Here is a 23,725-nt window from a genome sequence, read left to right as displayed (position 1 = left end):
TAACAGTCGCAGATGAGTGTCTCAGAGATCATCTCGTCCGTTCAACTTCACCTGCTTGGTTATACAACCCTGGTCAGGAGTTAACTGGTCAATGAGGTGTCGTGGTGATTACCATCAGCCACTCTACCACACTATGTGGTCGTCCAAGGGAGGACTTGCTTGCGCAACCTCCAAACCATCACATGAAGTAGGCTGGACATGATGCTTTAAAACGCTCAATAGCGATGCTTCATACATGCTGAATATATTCGATGCAGTACCTGCATAGAATACACACGATATTTCATAAATATTGACTTCCTAAATAACTTAGTTATTTAATCCAGCATCACATGCTACTTTTTGTGGGTCCCACGATCCACACACTCAAGACATCAATCATGTCACAAACTGGGAGATACATACTGGGGTATTGGTCTGGCGGTTTACAGCGTGCAGCGCACAATGCGCCATCACAAGAACGTGTCAGGAAGTCATGGACGGTTAGTGATGATGGGAGAAGTGGGCAAGAATCGTCATGTGACACCAACACACAACTCCACTACTCCATCACTCCACTTTCTCCACTTCCCACGAGATACGAGGGTTAGGCTCAAATACTTGTATAAATAGGTTCTCCTCCCTATTTTCCAAACAAGACAAGACAACAGAAACCAAGTGTTGATACAACCGTATTCAAACACCGGAACTGATAGCTTACATCCTGCAAGCCAGTTCAGCTTTCTGATACAAGTCATACATAGCCAACACCTTCACAATCTCAACACCTTCTTCGCTTCCCTCCCTAAGATCAACCCCATATCCTTCACTTTGTGACCGAGGCAAGTCTGGAACGACTGATGAGTGCCAAATATTGTATATATTTATCCTTTTTTTGTTGGCATTTAACTCATCTTTTGTGCAGTAATTCTACATTTTATCCCATATTCTGTATTTTCATTGTTTTCAAGAATAAATGTTTTTATTAATTAATTTTGCATTTTTAGGTAATAAATAAAGTTCGGATGAGTCGCGGAGCGAAAAGAGCAGAAAAGTAGTGAAAAGCCGGGAGAAATTACGCAAGGAAGCCGCGAAGAATGGTGCGCACAACCTCATTTTCTACACACAAAAACGCCTCCGTTCTCAGCCATCAGATCAGTTCTCAGAAGCATCCGACGGTCGCTCCTTCGTAGAGCATCAAAATCTGAAGTCTCTGCCAAGCACCACAGCGCTGAAATTCCAAGCCTTCAGATTAGATGGTAGTTGCCTTGAAATAACGGAGTTTTAATCGAGCTACCACCGTACAATCGGGTATTCTCTCTCCTTTTACTCTACTCAGCATGTTCCTCTTCATATATTGTTTTATAATTCTTTCCATGTTTTGAAACATTGAGGACAATGTTTAGTTTAGGTTTGGGGGTATAGAGTAGATACCATGATAATATGCTATAATTGAAAAACGAACTCCTTCTTTTTTTTTTTGAAAAAATTGAAAAATTCCAAAAAAAATTAAAAAATTGAAAAAAAAATCATAAAAATGGAGCTCATTTACCTTGAAATGCTGACTCTTGTGCAAATTTGTATTTTTATTAGGAGTCTTAGTCTAGATATTTAGGCACCCTGATTCTAGCACAATTCACATCGTGATAAGAAATTTGCACGCGCACGATCTACCAATACATGTATGGCCTCGATCTTCAAGGTGTTGGATAGGAAGTTACGATTGCCAATCACTTTAGAATACTGAACGAAACTGGACTAGCTTGTTCTTTGGTTGGTTGGGATAGAAGGTGGAGGTTACATTAAGAAAGACAACCATCGAATTTAACTGGGTGCATCAAAAAGGGCTACCTCTTGCAAAGTGTCATGTAATCTTTTGTTTCTTTTTGTTATGTATCAAAAGTGTTTCCTTGTAAAAAAAAAAAAAAAAAAAAATCAGAAAAATACAAAAAAATCAGAAAAATACAAAAAAATCAAGTATTTATCAATTCCATCATCTCTTGTTCCAAAAATAAAAAGAGAATAGTCAATGTAAATAAGAGTCATGTAAATAGTCATCTTTTGTTGTTTCGTTGTAATAAGCAAGGAGGGTGTATGCCATTGATGTACAACGCGAGAAATTGTGAAATACCTCCAACTCATTCACAATTCTCGTAAAGTCCGGACAGCTAGCTAGATTTCGACCTCAGTTCTTAGCCTGAGAAACTATCTCTTGGTGATTAGTAGTCATGACTTCAGATCTTTCTTTACACATGTGTAGATACACTTTACACTCTTATCACATGTCCTTATTTGTTATCAGTGCTAGGATTGTGCCTTCGATAGCTAGATTGACATCTCCATTTTGCTGTGAGCTTAAACTGTTTTGCACATGTCACATTTGATGGAATCTGAGCTCATATTTTGTCCTTAGGTTTTGTAGGCACACCTCTGGTAAACCTTCACGAGACTTCAACTCGTCCACTAGGGACACTTAGTGGTTTAAAAGGCTTAGTGCATACGCTAAATGCATTCGAGAGACCAGCGACAGTGGTATAGTTAGGATTTCCTTAGTTTTGTTTTACTTGAGGACAAGTAAAATTCAGGTTTGGGGGTATTTGATGAGTGCCAAATATTGTATATATTTATCCTTTTTTGTTGGCATTTAACTCATCTTTTGTGCAGTAATTCTACATTTTATCCCATATTCTGTATTTTATTGTTTTCAAGAATAAATGTTTTTATTAATTAATTTTGCATTTTTAGGTAATAAATAAAGTTCGGATGAGTCGCGGAGCGAAAAGAGCAGAAAAGTAGTGAAAAGCCGGGAGAAATTACGCAAGGAAGCCGCGAAGAATGGTGCGCACAACCTCATTTTCTACACACAAAAACGCCTCCGTTCTCAGCCATCAGATCAGTTCTCAGAAGCATCCGACGGTCGCTCCTTCGTAGAGCATCAAAATCTGAAGTCTCTGCCAAGCACCACAGCGCTGAAATTCCAAGCCTTCAGATTAGATGGTAGTTGAATCCAACGGTCGCTCCCTTGCTGTTCATCAACGTTTGATATCTCCGCCTTACACTACAACACCTAACCCCATCTAGAACCGTTAACTTCGTTGTATCAAAAAATCTGACGGTCGCTACCAACCTCATCAGGAGGAACCATCCGATCCACCTACCAGCTTCACATCCCACGGCCCATCTCACGAAACATCATCTCTTGATGGACCCGCCTCACACCCTAGCGACCGAGCACCTACACCCCAAACAAACAGACCCTTCTCCCATTCTATCGAACCCATCTCCTCCACCTTACCCTGCTGCAAAACCACCTCTCCCTGCAACTGTCGCCACCACCTTCTCCCTGCCACAGCCACCCTAGTTCCGCCACCATCATCACCCTATCGCCCAACAACCAAAACCCATCTCCCCCCTAGCCCTCTAGTTCCCTATTTTCTCACTTTTTCACGCTTCTTTGTCTGAAACCCTAGGCGTGAAAAACTGATGAATTAGGTAACCTAGAGTTGCAATTGGCGCATGAGAAGAGGTCAGGGAGCAATTACAAGGCATGGGTCGACGATTTCAAGGATCAATTTCAAAAAAATTAGGTAACCCTAATTCAACTGATTTTTGGGGAAGAACCCTAATTTTGTAGTTTTGGGAATTTGGGTCTGTGGGTATAAATATGTATTGTTGGGTTGTAACTGTGGACATCTCTGGGCTAGCCAGTGAACACATGTTTTAGTTTTCATTTTACTTCATATATCAGTTACATTTTCAGTTCATGTGGAATATTTGTGATGCATAAAAATTGATTGTGAAGTATACTGTTATAATGTGGAGCATGTGTATATGTGTTAATATCATGATTATAACCATGTCCATGTTCTAATTCTTTTGCTAGGGCTTAGAGGAAGCTCTTGATCATATGCTAGGATAGTAAATGTATATGTATTGTCTTGGAATGATTTAACTGCCTTAGGATTAATGAAATGCCACTTGAGTTACTTCACTTGTGATCAGCTGTGCTGTTAGAAGACAGCTGATGCTAGGAGTGCAGCTAGGTCAGTTGTAAGAATTTAATCCATTAGAGAGATTGCCTTAAGCTCAGTTAGCTAGTTGAGCTAAATACTTGTGATCAGTTGTGCTGTTGAAAGACAGCTGATGCTAGGGGTCATTTAGCTAGGTTAGTTACTCTTTTCTTCATTGTAATCTTTCATGAAAGAACATGACATACATTGCATCACAATTTCCTTAGCCTAGGGTCAAGTAGTGGAATCAAAAGCCTTAGTACCCTCCCTTGAACTCAGATAACCTTAGAAACTCCCCAAAGAGAACTTCAGCAAATCCTCCAAGTCCCTGTGGACAAACCCTTTCTTACTCCACCTATCTACAACAACTCTGTATACTTGCAGGCTAGTTTGTAGGTTCTTTTCCCCTTACACCAAGTTTTTGGCGCCGCTGCCGGGGACTCGGTAGCGGTTTGCTTGTTTTCTGTTTGTTTCCTGTTTTCTTTCTTGTTTTTGCTTCACTAAGTGCATTGCCTTGCACTACCTTGCACTGCTGCAAGTGCTGCTGCTGTGCTGCTGCAAGTGCAAGTGCTGCTGCTGTTGGTGTGCAAGTGTTGGTTTCTGCTGCTTGTTCTCTGCTGTTGGTGTGCAAGTGTGCAAGTGTTGGTTTCTGCTGTTGGTGTGCAAGTGTTGCTGCTGTTGCTGTGGTGCTGCTGCTCTGCTGCTGCAAGTGCTGCTGCTGGTGCTGTTGCTGTGCAGCTGCTGCTGTTGCTGCTGCTGCCAAAGCCAAAGCCAAAGCCTGCTTTCTCTGCTGCTGGGCTTGTGCCAACTCTCTGCTGCTGGGCTCTGAACCAACTGAGCTGGGCTTGAACCAACTGAGCTGAGCTTAGTACTTACTGCCCCTGGGCTCTGCTCCACCTTTGCTGCTGGGCTTGAACCAACTGAGCTGCTTAGGACGATCCTAAAGCCCAACTGGGCCTGTGCAACCAAAAAGGGATAAAAAGCCCAAATTTGGGCTCCCTCCAAAAATCAGGTAAGCCTAACCCATGAGCTAACCCAACTGGGCCTCATTAAATTTATCTGGGCTTGTATTTAAGTGTTTATATTTGGGCCTGTAATAATTTTATTTTTCTTTTTCTTTATTTTCTATTTGGGCTTGTAATAATTTTTATTTTTTTTTCTTTTTCTTTTATATGCTTGTAATTATTTGTTTGTTATTTTTCTTTTCTTTTGTGGGCTTGCATTTTATTTTGGACTATAGGTTTATACCCCAATCATTGGGCTCCTAACCTTACAAAAAAAAAAAAAAAAAAACCAAAAGCTTTTTTTTTTAGTTGTTTGGGCTTTTTGTCCCAATTAATCCAAAATTTCTCTAAACCCATTGTGAAACCAAAACCCAACCAAAACCAAATTTTAGGTCGTGTTTTTCATTGACTGTGGGCTGTTAGATGTTAGTTCATCGATCAATGATCTTATTAGGATATGGTTGTGACCTTTAGAGACCAATCAAACCGACTAATTAGAGTCAATCCAATAGACCCAATTGACATACCCACATCCTCTGAGGAAAACACACCGGACCAACCTGAGATAATGGAAGAACCCCGTAGCCTCAAGGATTACATGTACCCCACAAGGACAAGCCAACCCTCGTGCATTGTTTTACCAGAAGCTACTGGTCATTATGAGCTAAAATCGAGCACAATACAAATGCTTCCCGTGTTTAGAGGAATTGAAAATGAAAACCCTTACCATCACGTGAGAGAATTTGAGGAGATTTGTGGAACTATACGTTTCACTCAGATGTCTGACGAAACCCTAAAATTGAGACTATTCCCTTTTTCTTTGAAGGAAAAGGCCAAGTCATGGCTGTATGCCTTACATCCACAGTCAATTAGGACATGGGACAACCTCACGAAAGAGTTTTTCAAAAAGTTCTTCCCTAATCACAAGACTGCGACAATTCGTCAAAATCTGAACAGCTTTGTACAATTAGAAGGTGAAACCTTAGCTAGATATCTTGAGAGATTCAATGAATTGCTTAAGTGTCCCCATCATGGTTTTGAGAAATGGAGACTTGTGCAAATTTTGTATGAAGGTTTAGATGTCTCCACCCGAACAATTGTAGAGTCTATGTGCAATGGACTCTTCACAGATAAAAGTGCTGATGACTCTTGGGCTTTCCTAATTGAAGTTGCTGAAAAAACTCAACAATGGGAGTCCATTCGTGAACCTAGAAAGACTACACCTGTAGATAAGGTCCATAGAATTGAGTCTAAATTTGAGGAAAATGCAAAAATGGCAGCACTAGCAAGAAGAATAGAAGCATTAGAACTTCAGAAAAACGTAAAACCTTCTACCACTGCTTTCTGTGAACATGTCGAAATGGCTATCTGTGATATATGTAACGGTTCTGACCATCAGGTCAGTGATTGTCCGGAAATGCATGCATTCCAAGAATCTAGGCTAGAACAGGCACATGCTATGTTTCAAAAACAAGAGCATAACCCTTATTCTCAGACCTACAACCCAGGATGGAGGAACCACCCCAATTTTTCATGGTCTAAAGGACCCATCCAAGGAGGACCATCTCAACCCACTCAAAGCTATCAAAACAATCAAGGCTATCAATACCCTAAAAATCCTCAACAGCAGTCGTACCCTCAATACACTGCTGACAAGAAATGTCTAGCATTGAAGAGAGTATCAATCAATTGACCCAACATCTGATGAAGAATGAGAAAGCACTGATCAACGAGTCTCCGCTCTAGAACTCCAGATGGGTCAAATTTGCGATGCACTGAATACAAGAGAAAAGGGTAAACTTCCTAGCCAGCCCCAACAAAATCCAAAGAGGATATTTCAAGCAGGAACATCATCTTGCAATGAAACCTCACCCGATCAAGCCCATTCCATCACCACTCTCCGAAGTGGTAAGATTGTTGAGAACAATGTAGGCATACCACAATCAAATGAGTCTGAGCCAAGCATATCATTGCCTACACCACCAAAGAACACCTCCAACTTAGAAAAGGAACCTGAGTACATTAGCAAAGCCGACAATCCCACTGTTGTGAATACCCCTCTAAATCCTAATGTTGATGTTGCTCCATATCCTCAGAGGTTAGTTCGCCAACAGATAAGCACCCACTACAATGAGATGTTAGAACTGTTCAAAAGAGTCAACATCAACATTCCTTTTCTTGAGGCAATTAAGCAAATCCCTGCATATGCCAAATTCCTCAAAGACTTGTGCACTCAAAAGCGCAAGATTAATGTGCACAAACGTGCTTTCTTAGCTGAACAGGTGAGTTCCATCATTCTGAACAAAACTCCACCTAAGTTTAGGGACCCAGGTTGTCCAACAATTTCTTGCACTATAGGAAACCACATGGTCAGTAAAGCTTTATTAGATCTAGGTGCAAGTGTGAACCTCCTGCCATATTCTGTTTATGCGCAGTTAGGTCTTGGAGAATTGAAGCCAACACCCATAACTCTCCAATTGGCGGACCGATCCGTCAAAGTCCCTCGAGGTGTAGTTGAGGATGTCTTAATTAAGGTTGATAAGTTCTACTTTCCTGTAGACTTTATTGTCTTAGACACTCAACCTGTACAAAACCCGGATAGTCACATTCCTGTCATTTTAGGACGTCCTTTCTTGGCGACATCTAATGCGATCATCAATTGTCGTAATGGAGTGTTGAAGCTGTCTTTTGGGAACATGACTGTCGAGCTGAATGTGTTTAATGTTAGTCAACAACATGTGAATCTTGATGATGAGGATGTACATGAGGTCAATATGATTGAGAGTTTGATACAAGATTTATTGACTGGCATTATGTCAAAAGATCCCTGGCAAGCATGTTTGGAAGATGTTAACTTGGAGTTGTATGATGATGAATACATTGGTGAAGTCCAATCTTTGCTCGAATCTGTACCTCAAATGGACATCACTAAATGGCAGACTACAGTGGAACAACTCCCACTTTCTGAGAAGTCTGTTATATCTTCGGATGAGTCTCCTAAGGCTAAACAGGAATTGAAACCATTACCTGATACTTTGAAGTATGCATTTATAGGTCCTTCTGATACTTTACCTGTTATCATTTCTTCACGATTAAACATAGAACAGGAAAACAAGCTTTTAGGAGTACTTGAGGAGCAGAAAGAAGCCTTAGGATGGACCATCTCAGATCTCAAAGGGATAAGCCCCACCATTTGCATGCATCACATTAATCTTGAAGAGAATGCCAAACCATCTAGGGAAATGCAAAGGAGACTTAATCCTAACATGAGAGACGTTGTTAAGAGTGAGATCTTGAAGCTACTTGATGCGGGTATCATATATCCGATTTCAGATAGTAAATGGGTTAGTCCCATTCAAGTTGTGCCTAAGAAGTCAGGCATTACTGTAGTTCGGAACGAAAAGAACGAGTTAGTCCCTTCACGTACAACCACAGGATGGCGAGTATGTATCGACTACAGGAAGTTGAACACAGTAACAAGAAAAGATCACTTCCCCCTTCCCTTCATAGACCAAATGCTAGAACGTGTGTCTGGACACAGTCACTACTGTTTTCTAGATGGATTTTCCGGTTATAACCAAATTCACATTGCACCGGAAGATCAGGAAAAAACTACATTCACGTGTCCATTTGGGACATTTGCTTTTAGACGTATGCCCTTCGGGCTGTGTAATGCACCTGCTACTTTCCAGCGTTGCATGATGAGCATTTTTTCAGACATGATAGATAGTTTTCTCGAGATCTTTATGGATGATTTCTCTGTGTTTGGCTCTTCTTTTGACGAATGTTTGGACCATCTAGTCCTTGTGCTATCAAGATGTAAGCAAAAGAATCTGATTTTAAACTGGGAAAAGTGCCACTTCATGGTGAACTCCGGCATAGTTCTAGGACACATCGTATCGGAAAAAGGAATTGAAGTAGATAAAGCTAAAGTCGACCTCATTCAGCAATTACCTCAACCCCACTCTGTGAAGGGGATTCGATCATTTTTAGGTCACGCTGGGTTCTACCGGCGATTCATCAAAAACTTTTGCCAAATCTCAAGACCTTTGTGTAACCTACTTGCCAAAGATGTTGTCTTTAATTTCGATGCGGCTTGTGTGAAGGCATGGGAAGAACTCAAGACTCTCCTCACCACCGCTCCTATTGTCCAACCACCCGACTGGGAACTACCGTTCGAACTCATGTGTGATGCCTCTGATTACGCCGTTGGCGCTGTTTTAGGACAGCGTGTTGATAGACTACCATATGTGATATACTATGCTAGTAAAACTCTTAATGATGCTCAACTCAACTATTCGACTACCGAGAAGGAGTTACTTGCCGTGGTATTTGCATTAGACAAGTTTAGATCTTACTTGATAGGATCTAAGATCATCATATACACTGACCATGCGGCTTTGAAGTATCTTCTTTCTAAGAAGGATGCTAAGGCTCGCCTTATTCGATGGATACTCTTATTACAGGAATTCGACATCGAAATCCGTGATAAGAAAGGTTGTGAGAATGTGGTTGCTGATCACTTGTCCCGATTAACTAGTGAGTCTATTGATGAATCTGAGCTGATTAGAGAATCATTCCCTGATGAACAACTGATGTCTGTGACAAACCTTCCTTGGTTTGCCGACATTGTTAACTACCTTGCTACAGGTAGAATGCCCTCACATTGGTCGAGACAAGACCGCTCCAAGTTCTTGGCTGAAGTTAAACATTTCCTTTGGGACGACCCATATTTGTTTAAGTACTGCCGAGACCAAATCATTAGGAGATGTGTACCCGACATGGAACAGAAAGATGTGATATCTTTCTGTCATGACCAAGCATGTGGAGGCCATTTCAGTGCCAAGAAAACCGCTGCAAAGATCTTGCAGTGTGGATTCTATTGGCCATCATTGTTCAAGGATTGCCATGATTATTGTGTTGCGTGTGAACGCTGTCAAATGCTAGGAAGCATTTCAAGGAGAAACATGATGCCATTGAACCCCATTTTGATTGTGGAGATTTTTGATGTTTGGGGGATAGACTTCATGGGTCCATTTCCCATGTCTGACAGCAAGTTGTACATCCTAGTCGCAGTTGATTACGTTTCTAAGTGGGTAGAAGCCATAGCAACCAGAACAAATGACCACAAGGTGGTACTTTCATTTCTAAAGGAGAACATATTTTCACGTTTTGGTACCCCTAGAGCTATCATCAGTGACGGCGGTTCACATTTTCGTAACAAGTACTTTGAGTCTTTGGTACGCAAGTATGGCATAACTCACAAGGTTGCTACTCCGTACCACCCTCAGACTAGTGGACAAGTGGAAGTGTCTAATAGGGAAATTAAGCACATTCTGGAGAAGACGGTCAACCCGTCCAGGAAAGATTGGTCATTGAGATTGAATGATGCTTTGTGGGCCTATAGAACAGCTTATAAGACACCAATTGGCATGTCCCCCTATCGTCTAGTGTATGGAAAGCCGTGCCATCTACCTGTGGAATTAGAACATCGTGCCTACTGGGCAATCAAAGAGCTGAACTTCTCTCTGGACGAAGCTGGAATTCAACGGAAACTTCAACTCAACGAGTTGGATGAATTGAGAAATGAGGCTTATGACAGTGCCAAGCTGTACAAGCAAAAGATGAAGATATTTCATGACAAGCGTATTCTACGCAAATCCTTCACTCCTGGTCAGAAAGTCTTGCTGTATGACTCCCGATTACATCTTTTTCCAGGAAAACTGCGTTCCAGATGGAAGGGTCCGTACCTAGTACGCACAGTTTTTCCTCATGGAGCTGTAGAGCTGGAGGATGTCTCCAACAAGAACGTTTTCAAAGTCAACGGGCAGAGATTAAAGCCATTCCTTGAGCCATTTCCACCCGACATTGAAACAACCAACCTGGAGGACCCAGTCTATGTGGACTAAACTGGTCCACTCATTCCCTAAATAACCAAAAAAAAAAAAGTTTTCCAAATCTTTCCCTAAAAACCAAAATTTTTCGTTTTTCCCATCAAAACCAAATATTTCCCAACAAAACCAAAATTTTCCAAAAAGTCCAATCCCATTAAAAACCAAATTTTCTTGTAGATATTGTGTTAGTTAAATTTCCTTTTGTATATATGTTGTGCTCATCCATTGTGACTACTAATATGATGGATTTTTGCCTTGAAATAACGGAGTTTTAATCGAGCTACCACCGTACAATCGGGTATTCTCTCTCCTTTTACTCTACTCAGCATGTTCCTCTTCATATATTGTTTTATAATTCTTTCCATGTTTTGAAACATTGAGGACAATGTTTAGTTTAGGTTTGGGGGTATAGAGTAGATACCATGATAATATGCTATAATTGAAAAACGAACTCCTTCTTTTTTTTTTGAAAAAATTGAAAAATTCCAAAAAAAATTAAAAAATTGAAAAAAAATCATAAAAATGGAGCTCATTTACCTTGAAATGCTGAATCTTGTGCAAATTTGTATTTTTATTAGGAGTCTTAGTCTAGATATTTAGGCACCCTGATTCTAGCACAATTCACATCGTGATAAGAAATTTGCACGCGCACGATCTACCAATACATGTATGGCCTCGATCTTCAAGGTGTTGGATAGGAAGTTACGATTGCCAATCACTTTAGAATACTGAACGAAACTGGACTAGCTTGTTCTTTGGTTGGTTGGGATAGAAGGTGGAGGTTACATTAAGAAAGACAACCATCGAATTTAACTGGGTGCATCAAAAAGGGCTACCTCTTGCAAAGTGTCATGTAATCTTTTGTTTCTTTTTGTTATGTATCAAAAGTGTTTCCTTGTAAAAAAAAAAAAAAAAAAAACGATGTATTTATTCAGAAAAAAAAAAAAATATCAGAAAAATACCAAAAAAAAATAATCAAGTATTTATAAATTCCATCATCTCTTGTTCCAAAAATAAAAAGAGAATAGTCAATGTAAATAGTCATCTGTTGTTGTTTCGTTGTAATAAGCAAGGAGGGTGTATGCCATTGATGTACAACGCGAGAAATTGTGAAATACCTCCAACTCATTCACAATTCTCGTAAAGTCCGGACAGCTAGCTAGATTTCGACCTCAGTTCTTAGCCTGAGAAACTATCTCTTGGTGATTAGTAGTCATAACTTCAGATCTTTCTTTACACATGTGTAGATACACTTTACACTCTTATCACATGTCTTTTTTTGTTATCAGTGCTAGGATTGTGCCTTCGATAGCTAGATTGACATCTCCATTTTGCTGTGAGCTTAAACTGTTTTGCACATGTCACATTTGATGGAATCTGAGCTTATATTTTGACCTAGAACTTTGTAGGTACGTTCTAAGCAAACCTTCACGAGACTTCAACTCGTCCACTAGGGACACTTAGTGGTTTAAAAGGCTTAGTGCATACGCTAAATGCATTCGAGAGACCAGCGACAGTGGTATAGTTAGGATTTCCTTAGTTTTGTTTTACTTGAGGACAAGTAAAATTCAGGTTTGGGGGTATTTGATGAGTGCCAAATATTGTATATATTTATCCTTTTTTTGTTGGCATTTAACTCATCTTTTGTGCAGTAATTCTACATTTTATCCCATATTCTGTATTTTTATTGTTTTCAAGAATAAATGTTTTTATTAATTAATTTTGCATTTTTAGGTAATAAATAAAGTTCGGATGAGTCGCGGAGCGAAAAGAGCAGAAAAGTAGTGAAAAGCCGGGAGAAATTACGCAAGGAAGCCGCGAAGAATGGTGCGCACAACCTCATTTTCTACACACAAAAACGCCTCCGTTCTCAGCCATCAGATCAGTTCTCAGAAGCATCCGACGGTCGCTCCTTCGTAGAGCATCAAAATCTGAAGTCTTTGCCAAGCACCACAGCGCTGAAATTCCAAGCCTTCAGATTAGATGGTAGTTGAATCCAACGGTCGCTCCCTTGCTGTTCATCAACGTTTGATATCTCCGCCTTACACTACAACACCTAACCCCATCTAGAACCGTTAACTTCGTTGTATCAAAAAATCTGACGGTCGCTACCAACCTCATCAGGAGGAACCATCCGATCCACCTACCAGCTTCACATCCCACGGCCCATCTCACGAAACATCATCTCTTGATGGACCCGCCTCACACCCTAGCGACCGAGCACCTACACCCCAAACAAACAGACCCTTCTCCCATTCTATCGAACCCATCTCCTCCACCTTACCCTGCTGCAAAACCACCTCTCCCTGCAACTGTCGCCACCACCTTCTCCCTGCCACAGCCACCCTAGTTCCGCCACCATCATCACCCTATCGCCCAACAACCAAAACCCATCTCCCCCCTAGCCCTCTAGTTCCCTATTTTCTCACTTTTTCACGCTTCTTTGTCTGAAACCCTAGGCGTGAAAAACTGATGAATTAGGTAACCTAGAGTTGCAATTGGCGCATGAGAAGAGGTCAGGGAGCAATTACAAGGCATGGGTCGACGATTTCAAGGATCAATTTCAAAAAAATTAGGTAACCCTAATTCAACTGATTTTTGGGGAAGAACCCTAATTTTGTAGTTTTGGGAATTTGGGTCTGTGGGTATAAATATGTATTGTTGGGTTGTAACTGTGGACATCTCTGGGCTAGCCAGTGAACACATGTTTTAGTTTTCATTTTACTTCATATATCAGTTACATTTTCAGTTCATGTGGAATATTTGTGATGCATAAAAATTGATTGTGAAGTATACTGTTATATGTGGAGCATGTGTATATGTGTTAATATCATGATTATAACCATGTCCATGTTCTAATTCTTTTGCTAGGGCTTAGAGGAATCTCTTGATCATATGCTAGGATAGTAAATGTATATGTATTGTCTTGGAATGATTTAACTGCCTTAGGATTAATGAAATGCCACTTGAGTTACTTCACTTGTGATCAGCTGTGCTGTTAGAAGACAGCTGATGCTAGGAGTGCAGCTAGGTCAGTTGTAAGAATTTAATCCATTAGAGAGATTGCCTTAAGCTCAGTTAGCTAGTTGAGCTAAATACTTGTGATCAGTTGTGCTGTTGAAAGACAGCTGATGCTAGGGGTCATTTAGCTAGGTTAGTTACTCTTTTCTTCATTGTAATCTTTCATGAAAGAACATGACATACATTGCATCACAATTTCCTTAGCCTAGGGTCAAGTAGTAGAATCAAAAGCCTTAGTACCCTCCCTTGAACTCAGATAACCTTAGAAACTCCCCAAAGAGAACTTCAGCAAATCCTCCAAGTCCCTGTGGACAAACCCTTTCTTACTCCACCTATCTACAACAACTCTGTATACTTGCAGGCTAGTTTGTAGGTTCTTTTCCCCTTACACCAACGACCATTTCTTGGTTTAGGCCAGAATTGTACAGATTGATTTCTCGAATCACAAGCACTCCCGTGCAGTGCATTTATTTAGGGTTTAGATTCATTTCTCATTCACACACCCCAAATTACCAAAACCGACAGAAATAGTTTTCACCCATAAACAGACCCATAAATCCCATCTTTAAAATTCTACATCCAATCCCACCATAAAGTTAATCCAGTTCCAACGATACTTATCGGTGTATACATAGTTGCAGCAATGGACATTCTCATACTTAGGTATATTATCTTTCTCTTTTCTTTTTCTTCAGGCTCTCTATCCAAAATTTTCAGTACTTCATCATGCATAGGATCATAATATAGAGTTTGCTTTATGTCGAAATTAGGACTGTTTACATTCATTGTGTTGTTGGTAAATCGAACTATTTTTTTTGTTGTATAAGCACTATTTTGTTCCATTTTTTTAAAAGTAATTTCACATTTCACTTTCCATCTGTGTGATACAATTATATTACAAAATTCTGGCCATTCTATTATGCATTTTCCTTTACTTTTTTTCATGAAACCATTATGACAACAATTACTTCCATCTGTCACATAGTTTACATCAAAGTTTAGGGGCATCCATGCTTGAATTGCAAAATTGCATTTGAGAAAAATAAGATAAGGATTCCTCATCTTTATTATAGAAATTACATTTAGCGTTAATATTAGGAAAATCACAGCCACTCTCATATGTGTTGGTAATATTGACTGAGCTGTTTTCCAGATGAAAAGCTTTATAGATGGTGTTACTTTTAATCTCCATATCCCACACCGATCACTTCTGCTATTGTTACTGTTGTTATTTAAAGAATTGTACAAAGATTTTACTATAATTTTTTTTTTCTTCCAGGTCCCAGTGAGCAATATCTTCTATATTATCTACTGGTATAAAACATGTATTTAGTTTCCGTTCGTTCCATTTTTTGTCAATTATAAATAGATGAAGAACCTTTTTCAAGTTTTCAGTACCCGTAGGTGGTTTTTGAATGGTATTCGGAATCCTTTGGTCATCCTAGATGTCAATTTGATCACTTTCTTTTCGCCGGCACATTTTTTTTGGAAGCATCTGGCACATGGTAATAATATTGTTGACGAGAATATATGCTAGAAGACTTGCCAAGGCCAAACCCAAATGCCACGGCAATGGCTCCGTGCCTCAGTCGTTCACACTCATTTCGCTTGGCTCTGTCAATATAGTTTGACTGCTACAAAATAATTGCGAACAGACTCAATAGAACACAGATTACCTGGTTCCAACAGAAGAAAAAGAAAAATAAAGGAGCCAAAAACGAAGCAATTTTAAATTTAGTAAATGATTAGTTTACCAACCAAATCTCACAATTTCTTTTGATTAATTTAACTAATAATTTTTTAATTAAGAACATTACAACTAATCATAGTTTTCATGAAAGATTGCTTGGATTTTGTCCAAGCAAGCTTTCTGAAAGTAACAAACATAAATAGGAAAATCTAGAAAAGTTTTGGACATATTCCCTTTCAATTATTTTGAAGAGAATCAAAATTTTTGCCTTTATTCTCTGTTTGATGAGCCATTCATGACAATTCAAGAAAAACTTAATCAAAAAGTTTTTATTCACCAATAAACCAACTTTATACCCTTTAAATTCCTTGCACATTTTCATTATTTGCTTCATCAAATTCATTCGTTTTTCATTCTTTGAAAAATAGTTTCTCTTCTTCTTGACAAGAACCGGTTATATCGATTGTAAATAATGAAGAGTAGTCTTTCGGATTGCGTTACCGGAATCCCAATCAATTTTGCTAATGGTGTTCGCGAACACGGTATGTATTTGTATATTACTGTTTATCATGTTTTTCCATGACATATCCATTTTGTTAAATCATTCGTTCATTTTCACCATAACCAAATCCATGTTTGTTATTTTATTTTATTTTTTGCCAATGCTTGCATGTTTCGGTATGGGTTTAAGATTACCCGTGAGGCGCCAATAGGACATTTGGTTAACAAATTATTTCTAGCAAATTTTATGCACAAAAGTGCTGCCTGAAAGTTCTATACACTTAGCCTTGGCCTTGGTGTCATTGTTTTGTTGTTCTTCTGTTTGTTAATTATTCAGTGCCTACTGCATTGTTTGACATGTTACAGTGAGATTGGGTCCAAAAATCTATGAAACAGTGAAAGGAAAGTTGAGTTTAGGAGCAAGAATTGTTCAAAGAGGTGGAGTGAAGAAAATTTTCAAACAACTATTTAGGGTCCGCGAAAGAGAGAAGTTATTGAAAGCTTCTCAATGTCATTTATCAACCACTGCTGGTCCAATTGCTGGATTACTATTCGTATCAACAGAAAAAGTTGCATTTTGCAGTGATAGATCTCTTACATTCTCTTCACCAAATGGGGGATTCATTAGGACACCTTACAAGGTAATTTGCAAATCATCTAATCCTAATGGCTTCATACAGTGCATTGCCATGCTCAGTCGTTAGCGCTGTTATGTGCATTTGTTTATTGGTCCAACATGAGTTATGAAATTTGGTCATGTGATTTGCAGGTGGTGATACCAATAAAGAAGATAAAGAGAGTTGAAGAAAGCGAAAATGTGGATAAACCGAAACAAAAGTATATAGAAATAGTAACAGTTGATCATTTCGATTTCTGGTTTATGGGTTTTGTGAATTATGAGAAAGCTTTCAAGTTTCTTTGACAAGCCATGAACATCTCTAGTCAGTAACAAAGGACCAATATTCTCACTTCATAAGTGATTCATAGTGACCATTTCGAATACCTTGTTGTTGTTTTGTCATCTTTTTATTTGATGTTCTTTCCCGAAGGAAAAGAAAGGTCAAAATGTGTATAATTTTGTAAGAATTAGTGAGAAAACGATTATAATCCTTCAATCTTTTTTTAATCATCCTGTAAATATAACAATATTGTATTTTAATCCATGGCCGTTTAGTCTAATTTTGTATCCCGATTTTTCAGCGTCACTCTGAACTCCAAGACGCAGTTTTTTTCTTCACATTTACCCGATTGTTTAGCGTCTGTTGGAACGAAGAAGAATATTCCATTAGATTTCACTTCCATATATATGGTTGATACTTACGGTAAAAATATATCCTGCATATATTGTCTCTAGTCTTTTTACTATTGATAGATATGCTGTAATCTTTATAAGACCTGTAACCTCCATTGATGCATAATAAGAAAACCTAATCCCTTTCTTCTCCAGTGGACGTAGGCTATTGCCAAACCACGTAAATATTGTGTTGAGTCTTTCTTCTTCTAATCTGCAACACTAGGGCTGCATAGAACCGAGCCGAACCGAGTGAACCGACCCGAACCGAACCTAAACCGAGCCGAACTGAACATCCAACGGTCGGTCACATTTCTTAAAATGAGAACCGTTGATCTCTCGGCCCAGTCTACGATTTGACCACAGAAACCGACCGAACTGAACCGAGTAAACCGATTAACTTAGAGCCGTTGATCTAGATGATAGTTTTAATCTTAGCCCTTCGTATATCCTATATAAACCTAAGTTAACCTAACCCTAGGAAACTAAATCTCTTTTTATTTATGGCTTCCTCCTCTTCACTTCAATGCCTCTCTGCCCTCACTCCCTGTAAATCACTCACAACCACCATCAACTTCAACCTCCTTCATGACATGTATTCTGCATCATATTCTTCTTCACAATTTCATCTCATGATTTTAATTTTGGTGGTTGAAATTTAGTTTTTGTGATTAGTCATAAAAAGGGTTTTGATTTGTTTTTGTAACAGATGTGTGAAGAAATAGATTGGGTTTAGATGAATTTAAGCTATTTTGAAAAGGTTGGAAGCTAATTACATCTAAAAGTGGAAAATGGGGAAAGTGTGATGGAGGAGATGGCGGCGGCAATGGAAGTGCCATCCAAAACCAAGAGAGAAAGGATTGAATTCTGTTTTTAAACTTGATATGATTGATTGCGTCTTTCTTTGGTTAATGCCCTAATCTTCATCATTCTTACTTTCATTCTTTCAGGGTGTTAGTCCTCAAGGGAGTTGGGGGAGTTGGGTGTAGTTGTGTTTTTTCCCGTTAGTCGTGAGGGAGTTCGAGGGAGTCTCTCAAAATCCCCGTTAGTAGTGGGAGAGTTTAGAAGAGTCTCCCAAACTCCCTAAAAAACCCCGTTAGTCGTGGGGGAGTTTGAAAGAAACTCTTAAACTCCCTGTTAGTGGTAAAAATTAGAATGATAGGGAGTTTTTTTTTTTTGGGAGTTCTAGGGAGTTTATAGTGTATTTTTGCCTCACTCCAAATCTCTCAAAAAAGTAGAGATTTTGGGAGAGTCTCTCAAACTCCCTACACTCAACACACCAAACTCTCTCAAACTCCCTATACTCTCTTACACTCCCTCAAAATCCTCAAGATTCAAAATACATTAAACTCCCTCCAACTCACTCGTGGACTAACCCCCTGTTTGTATTTATCTCTTTTGGGGTTTATCATTTTTCGAATTTTTGATTGATAGAATCACAAGTCTTAAGTTGGTAACAGATACGACTGATTTGATATTTAAAGGATAATAAAGGATGAGGACCTGAAGAATCTTGGCATAAGATACTGTAATGTAAACTTTGTATGCAGAACTTGAGATGGATGAATCAAATACAGTTATTTTTTTCGTTTGATTTTTTTTTCCTTTTGTATCGGTGAAAACCGTAGAAACGTAAAAAAAAACCGTGTCAACATAGATCGGTTTTAAACCGAACCGATTGCAACGCAGTTCAGTTACGGTTTTCATACACAGTTCAGTCCACGGTTTTGCCTGATAACCGCAACGACCGAGCGATGTGCACCCCTATGCAGCATGGTATTAGGGGATCTTTAACGATCCTGCCATTATTCTACAGTCAAGTAATAGTCTCTTGATTTATTTTTATGATGGCACAATCTGATAATAATACTAGTTTAAGGTTGACTTCTGTTATCTTGAACGATGTTAATTATGTAAGTCGGTCAAGGGATGCTGCTCTTGCTCTTGGGGGTAAGAGAAAATCTGAATATATTGGTGAGAAAAGTAAGAGAAAATCTGAATATATTGGTGAGAAAAGTGTTTGTCCAGATGCTAAAGATCCAAAATATGATGATTGGATTGCTGATGATCAACTCGTTAGAACATGGCTTCTTCAGTCGATGGAACCACATATTTCAGACATTTTTTCGTTCTCTGAATCAGCGAAAGATTTGTGGACCTCTATTGCTATCCTTTATGGTTTAAAAAATAACGCCGCTCGGGTATTTGAACTGAAACGTGAAATTGTTGAAGCCGAATAAGGTGAGAAAAGCTTTAATGAACATTATGGGTATTTAAAGAAAAAGTGGGATGAACTCGATTCCTATCGTCCTCATACAACTGATGCAAAAACCCTGTTAAAAAGGGTTGAAGAAGATAAAATCTTTGATGTGCTTAGTAGCCTCAAACCAGAATGTGAATTTCTTAGAAGCAATATTCTCATGAGTGCTGAATTACCAAGCTTGTCGAGTGTTTGTGCGACTGTGCAGCACGAAGAAACACGAAAGAAAGTCATGAATTCTATTCATAAAGGCACATCAGATCTAGATGCATCTGAATCTAGTGCCCTTTTAAGCCAGAAAGATGATAAGAGAAGAGCGTTGACAGTGGAGAAAGGAAAAAACTTCTGTGGTGAGGGTAAGCGAGAAGTTTTTCATTGTGATCACTGTAATAAATCTGGCCACAACAAGGACCGATGTTGGGATATTTATCCTTATCTAAAAGCTAATTTCGAAAAGAATAAGATTGCCCGAGCTGCAGTAGCTGATAATACTTCATTCACCATGAACCAATTGAAGGAATTTTTCCAACAGTTGGGTAATAAATCGGATCAAAAGTCCACCCATGCTTCAGGCAACTTGCTTGGTTTTCTCACCTCGACTGTTTCAAAATTTCATACTTGGATTATTGACTCAGGAGCAACAGATCACATGGCTAATGATTCTTCATCGATTCATCATTTTATTCCTAGTTCCCATAAAGATGTTTCTGTTGTAAATGGTACAACTGTTCCTGTGCTAGGAAGTGGGAAAGTTAATTTTTTCCAGATTGTCCACTTTCTGATGCACTTGTTGTTCCATCTTTTCCTACTCAGTTATTATCTGTAGGAAAAATCACAAATTCTCTGAATTGTGATGTTACATTTACCCCTACTTCATTCATCTTTCAGGATCGAAAGACCAAGAAGACGATTGGTAAAGGCATATATTCTCATGGACTCTACCTGTTAAGTTCCAGTGACACGGCGTGTCTTACCGAAAGCTCTAATCAACATTCTATTTTTCATAAACGGCTTGGACATCCTTCCGGTCGTATTTTGTCTAGGATTTTTCCTTCAATTTCTGTCAAGTCTCAAGTTTGTGATGTTTTCCAATTTTCTAAAAAATCTCGCTTATCATTTCCTAATTCTACGTCTCGATATACTATGGCCTTTGAATTAATTCATTCTGACTTATGGGGTCCTGCTCCAATTGATTCGTATGATGGGCATAAATATTTTGTTATATTTATAGATGATTGGTCTCGTACTACATGGATATACTTACTCAAATCTAAAAATGAAGTTTCATCTGTTTTTGAAGAATTTCATCTTATGATAAGTAATCAGTTTGATGCACAAGTCAAAATTTTTGGATCAGATAATGGCACTGAGTTTGTCAAAGGGATTCTACCAGGTTATCTTTGCAGTCATGGCATTATTCATCAAACTAGTTGTGTGGGTACTTCACAGCAAAATGGTGTTGCCGAACGGAAACTACTGCACATTCTGGAAACAACTCATGCTCTTATGATTCAAATGAATGTTCCCAGAAAATATTGGTCACATGGTTCCTTGACAGCCACATATTTAATCAATCGTCTCCCTAGTCGCGTTCTTGATTTTCGGTCTTTATTAGAGGTATTAAAAATCACCAACCTAGTATTTCTCATCTAAGAATATTTGGATGTGTATGCTATGTGCATTTACAGGCAAAAAATCGTGACAAAATCACGGGCTACCAAATTTGTGTTTTTCGGATACTCTTCTACTAAAAAGGGGTATATATGTTATAATCCAGCTACTCGGAAACTTACAATTTCTCGTGATGTTGTGTTCGACGAGACTATGGCTTATTTTCAATGTGAATCTAGAAGTCGGTCCCAGGGGGAGTCTTTGAATGATTTGGCACCACTTCCAATTATTGGCAGTGAGTTACCTACTGCAAATGATACCCAAAGAGACAACAGTGCTGTGCTAGAATTGTTGGCTCCGCATAATGAAGCAGTTCATGATTTAGCTTCAGAAAATGATGTTAGTGATCATAATATGGTTCCACAAAATGTGCCGCAACAACCTTTAGCTCCAGAAAATGATGTTATTGATGATAATATGGTTCCACAAAATGTGCCTCAACAACCTGTGCTACCAATGGACAGAACTTCAAGTCGAGAAAAGAAAGCTCCAGAAAAATATAAAGATTTTTTCACTTATCATTCCGCTGCTTATCCTATGCAGGCACATTTAACCTATGATCATATAGGTTCTTAACATTTTGCATTTCTAAGTGCTATATCCAGTCATCAAGAACCTAAAAATTACAATGAAGCAAAATCTGATCCGAAATGGAAGACACCAATGGATAACGAGTTACATGCTTTAGATGAAAATGATACATATAGTATTATCAAGTTGCCTCCCGAAAAGAAGACTGTTGGATGTCGGTGGGTGTACAAAATTAAATACAAAAGTGACGGAACAGTGGAGCGTTATAAGGCGAGATCAGTGGCTATAGGATTCACTCAAACATATGGGGAATACTACACCGAAACCTTTGCACCGGTCGCAAAGATGAATACTTTCCGTGTTCTTATGTCTCTTGCGGTAAATAAGGATTGGAAGTTATTTCAAATGGATGTGAAGAATGCTTTTTTGCATGGTGATCTTGAAGAAGAGGTATATATGAATATACCACCTGGGCATCCACAAGAAAATGAAATCAATATGGTTTGTAAACTAAAGAAGGCAATATACGGTCTAAAGCAATCATCGCGTGCGTGGTATGCAAAGTTGAGCTAAGTTCTCGTCCAAAATGGGTTTAAAAGAAGTTCTGCCGATCCTTCCTTGTTAATAAAAAAAGGTAATCTTGGTACCACTATTGTTTTAGTGTATGTTGATGACCTTGTGATTACAGGAGATAATCAACAAGAAATCAAAAACCTTAAAGCAATGCTTCATTCTAGATTTGCTATCAAGGATTTAAGGATACTGAAGTGTTTCTTGGGAATAGAAGTTGCTTACTCAAAGAAGGGTATTTTTCTAAATCAAAGAAAATATGTTTTGGACTTGTTGAAGGCAACGGGAAAAATGGGAGTAAAACCTTGCGATACTCCTACTGAAAGTGGTAATAAACTTGATGATGATGGTGATTTGATTAAAGATATTGGGTCATATCAAAGGTTAGTTGGCAAACTAAATTATCTTACCGTTACTCGACCTGACATAGCGTATGCCGTAAGCTTAGTTAGTCGTTATATGCATGCTCCTCGTGTTAAACACATGAATGCAGTGAATAGGATCTTACAATACTTAAAAGGGTTACCAGGCAGGGGAGTTATGATGAGCAAAAATGGAGGTGATTTAGTTTCTAGTTACTGTATAACAGCATACTCGGATGCCGACTATGCAGGATGTCCAGTTGATCGTAAATCAACAACAGGGTATTGCATCTTCTTTGGTGGTAACTTGGTCACATGGAAAAGTAAGAAACAAAGTGTTGTTTCTCGATCTAGCGCCGAAGCAGAATATAGGGCCATGGCTTCAACTACATGTGAGATTGTTTGGCTCCGGGCATTATTGAAAGAATTTGGATTTCTTTCATCTCAGCCAACAAAGATGTTTTGTGATAATCAGGCTGCGATACATATTGCTTCCAATCCCGTCTTTCATGAGCGTACGAAGCACATTGAAGTGGACTGTCACTTTGTTAGAGACAAGATGTTGGACAAAGTAATCTGCACTCCTTTTGTTCGTTATCATCAGCAATTGGAAGATGTTTTCACTAAAGGTTTACCTGCCGCGCAATTCCAAGGGATACTGTCCAAGTTGGGTTCCATTGATATCTTCGCACCAACTTGAGGGGGAGTGTTGGAACGGAGAAGAATATTCGGTTAGATTTCACTTCCATATATATGGTTGATACTTACAGTAAGAATATATCCTGCTTATATTATCTCTAGTCTTCTTACTATTGATAGATATGATGTAATCTTTATAAGACCTGTAACCTCCATTGATGCATAATAAGAAAACCTAATCCCTTTCTTCTCCCGTGGACGTAGGCTATTTGCCGAACCATGTAAATATTGTAAGTATTGTG

The 23,725-nt window shown here is 38.9% G+C and overlaps 1 protein-coding gene across 1 annotated transcript; it reads left to right on the top strand.

Annotated features, from left to right (window-relative positions):
* The first annotated feature begins 15,709 nt into the window (after window positions 1-15,709).
* LOC113293373 (GEM-like protein 4) lies at window positions 15,710-17,288 on the top strand. The gene is made up of 3 exons (XM_026542029.1): window positions 15,710-16,140; window positions 16,466-16,740; window positions 16,869-17,288. The coding sequence occupies exons 1-3, from the start codon at window positions 16,071-16,073 to the stop codon at window positions 17,019-17,021; spliced, it is 498 nt and encodes a 165-aa protein (XP_026397814.1). The 5' UTR covers window positions 15,710-16,070; the 3' UTR covers window positions 17,022-17,288.
* Window positions 17,289-23,725: the final 6,437 nt, after the last annotated feature.

This window comes from Papaver somniferum, chromosome 7 (assembly GCF_003573695.1).
Source record: "Papaver somniferum cultivar HN1 chromosome 7, ASM357369v1, whole genome shotgun sequence".
NCBI lineage: Eukaryota > Viridiplantae > Streptophyta > Magnoliopsida > Ranunculales > Papaveraceae > Papaver > Papaver somniferum.
Note: the sequence above shows the minus strand (reverse complement) of the source record. Positions and strands in the feature narration are given on the sequence as shown.

Excerpts from the sequence above, each read along its gene's own strand:
- LOC113293373 (XM_026542029.1), top strand. The coding sequence starts at position 16,071 with ATGAAGAGTAGTCTTTCGGATTGCGTTACCGGAATCCCAATCAATTTT. Across the intron at positions 16,141-16,465 it reads TAATGGTGTTCGCGAACACG|TGAGATTGGGTCCAAAAATC; the intron begins GTATGTATTTGT and ends GACATGTTACAG. Across the intron at positions 16,741-16,868 it reads TCATTAGGACACCTTACAAG|GTGGTGATACCAATAAAGAA; the intron begins GTAATTTGCAAA and ends TGTGATTTGCAG.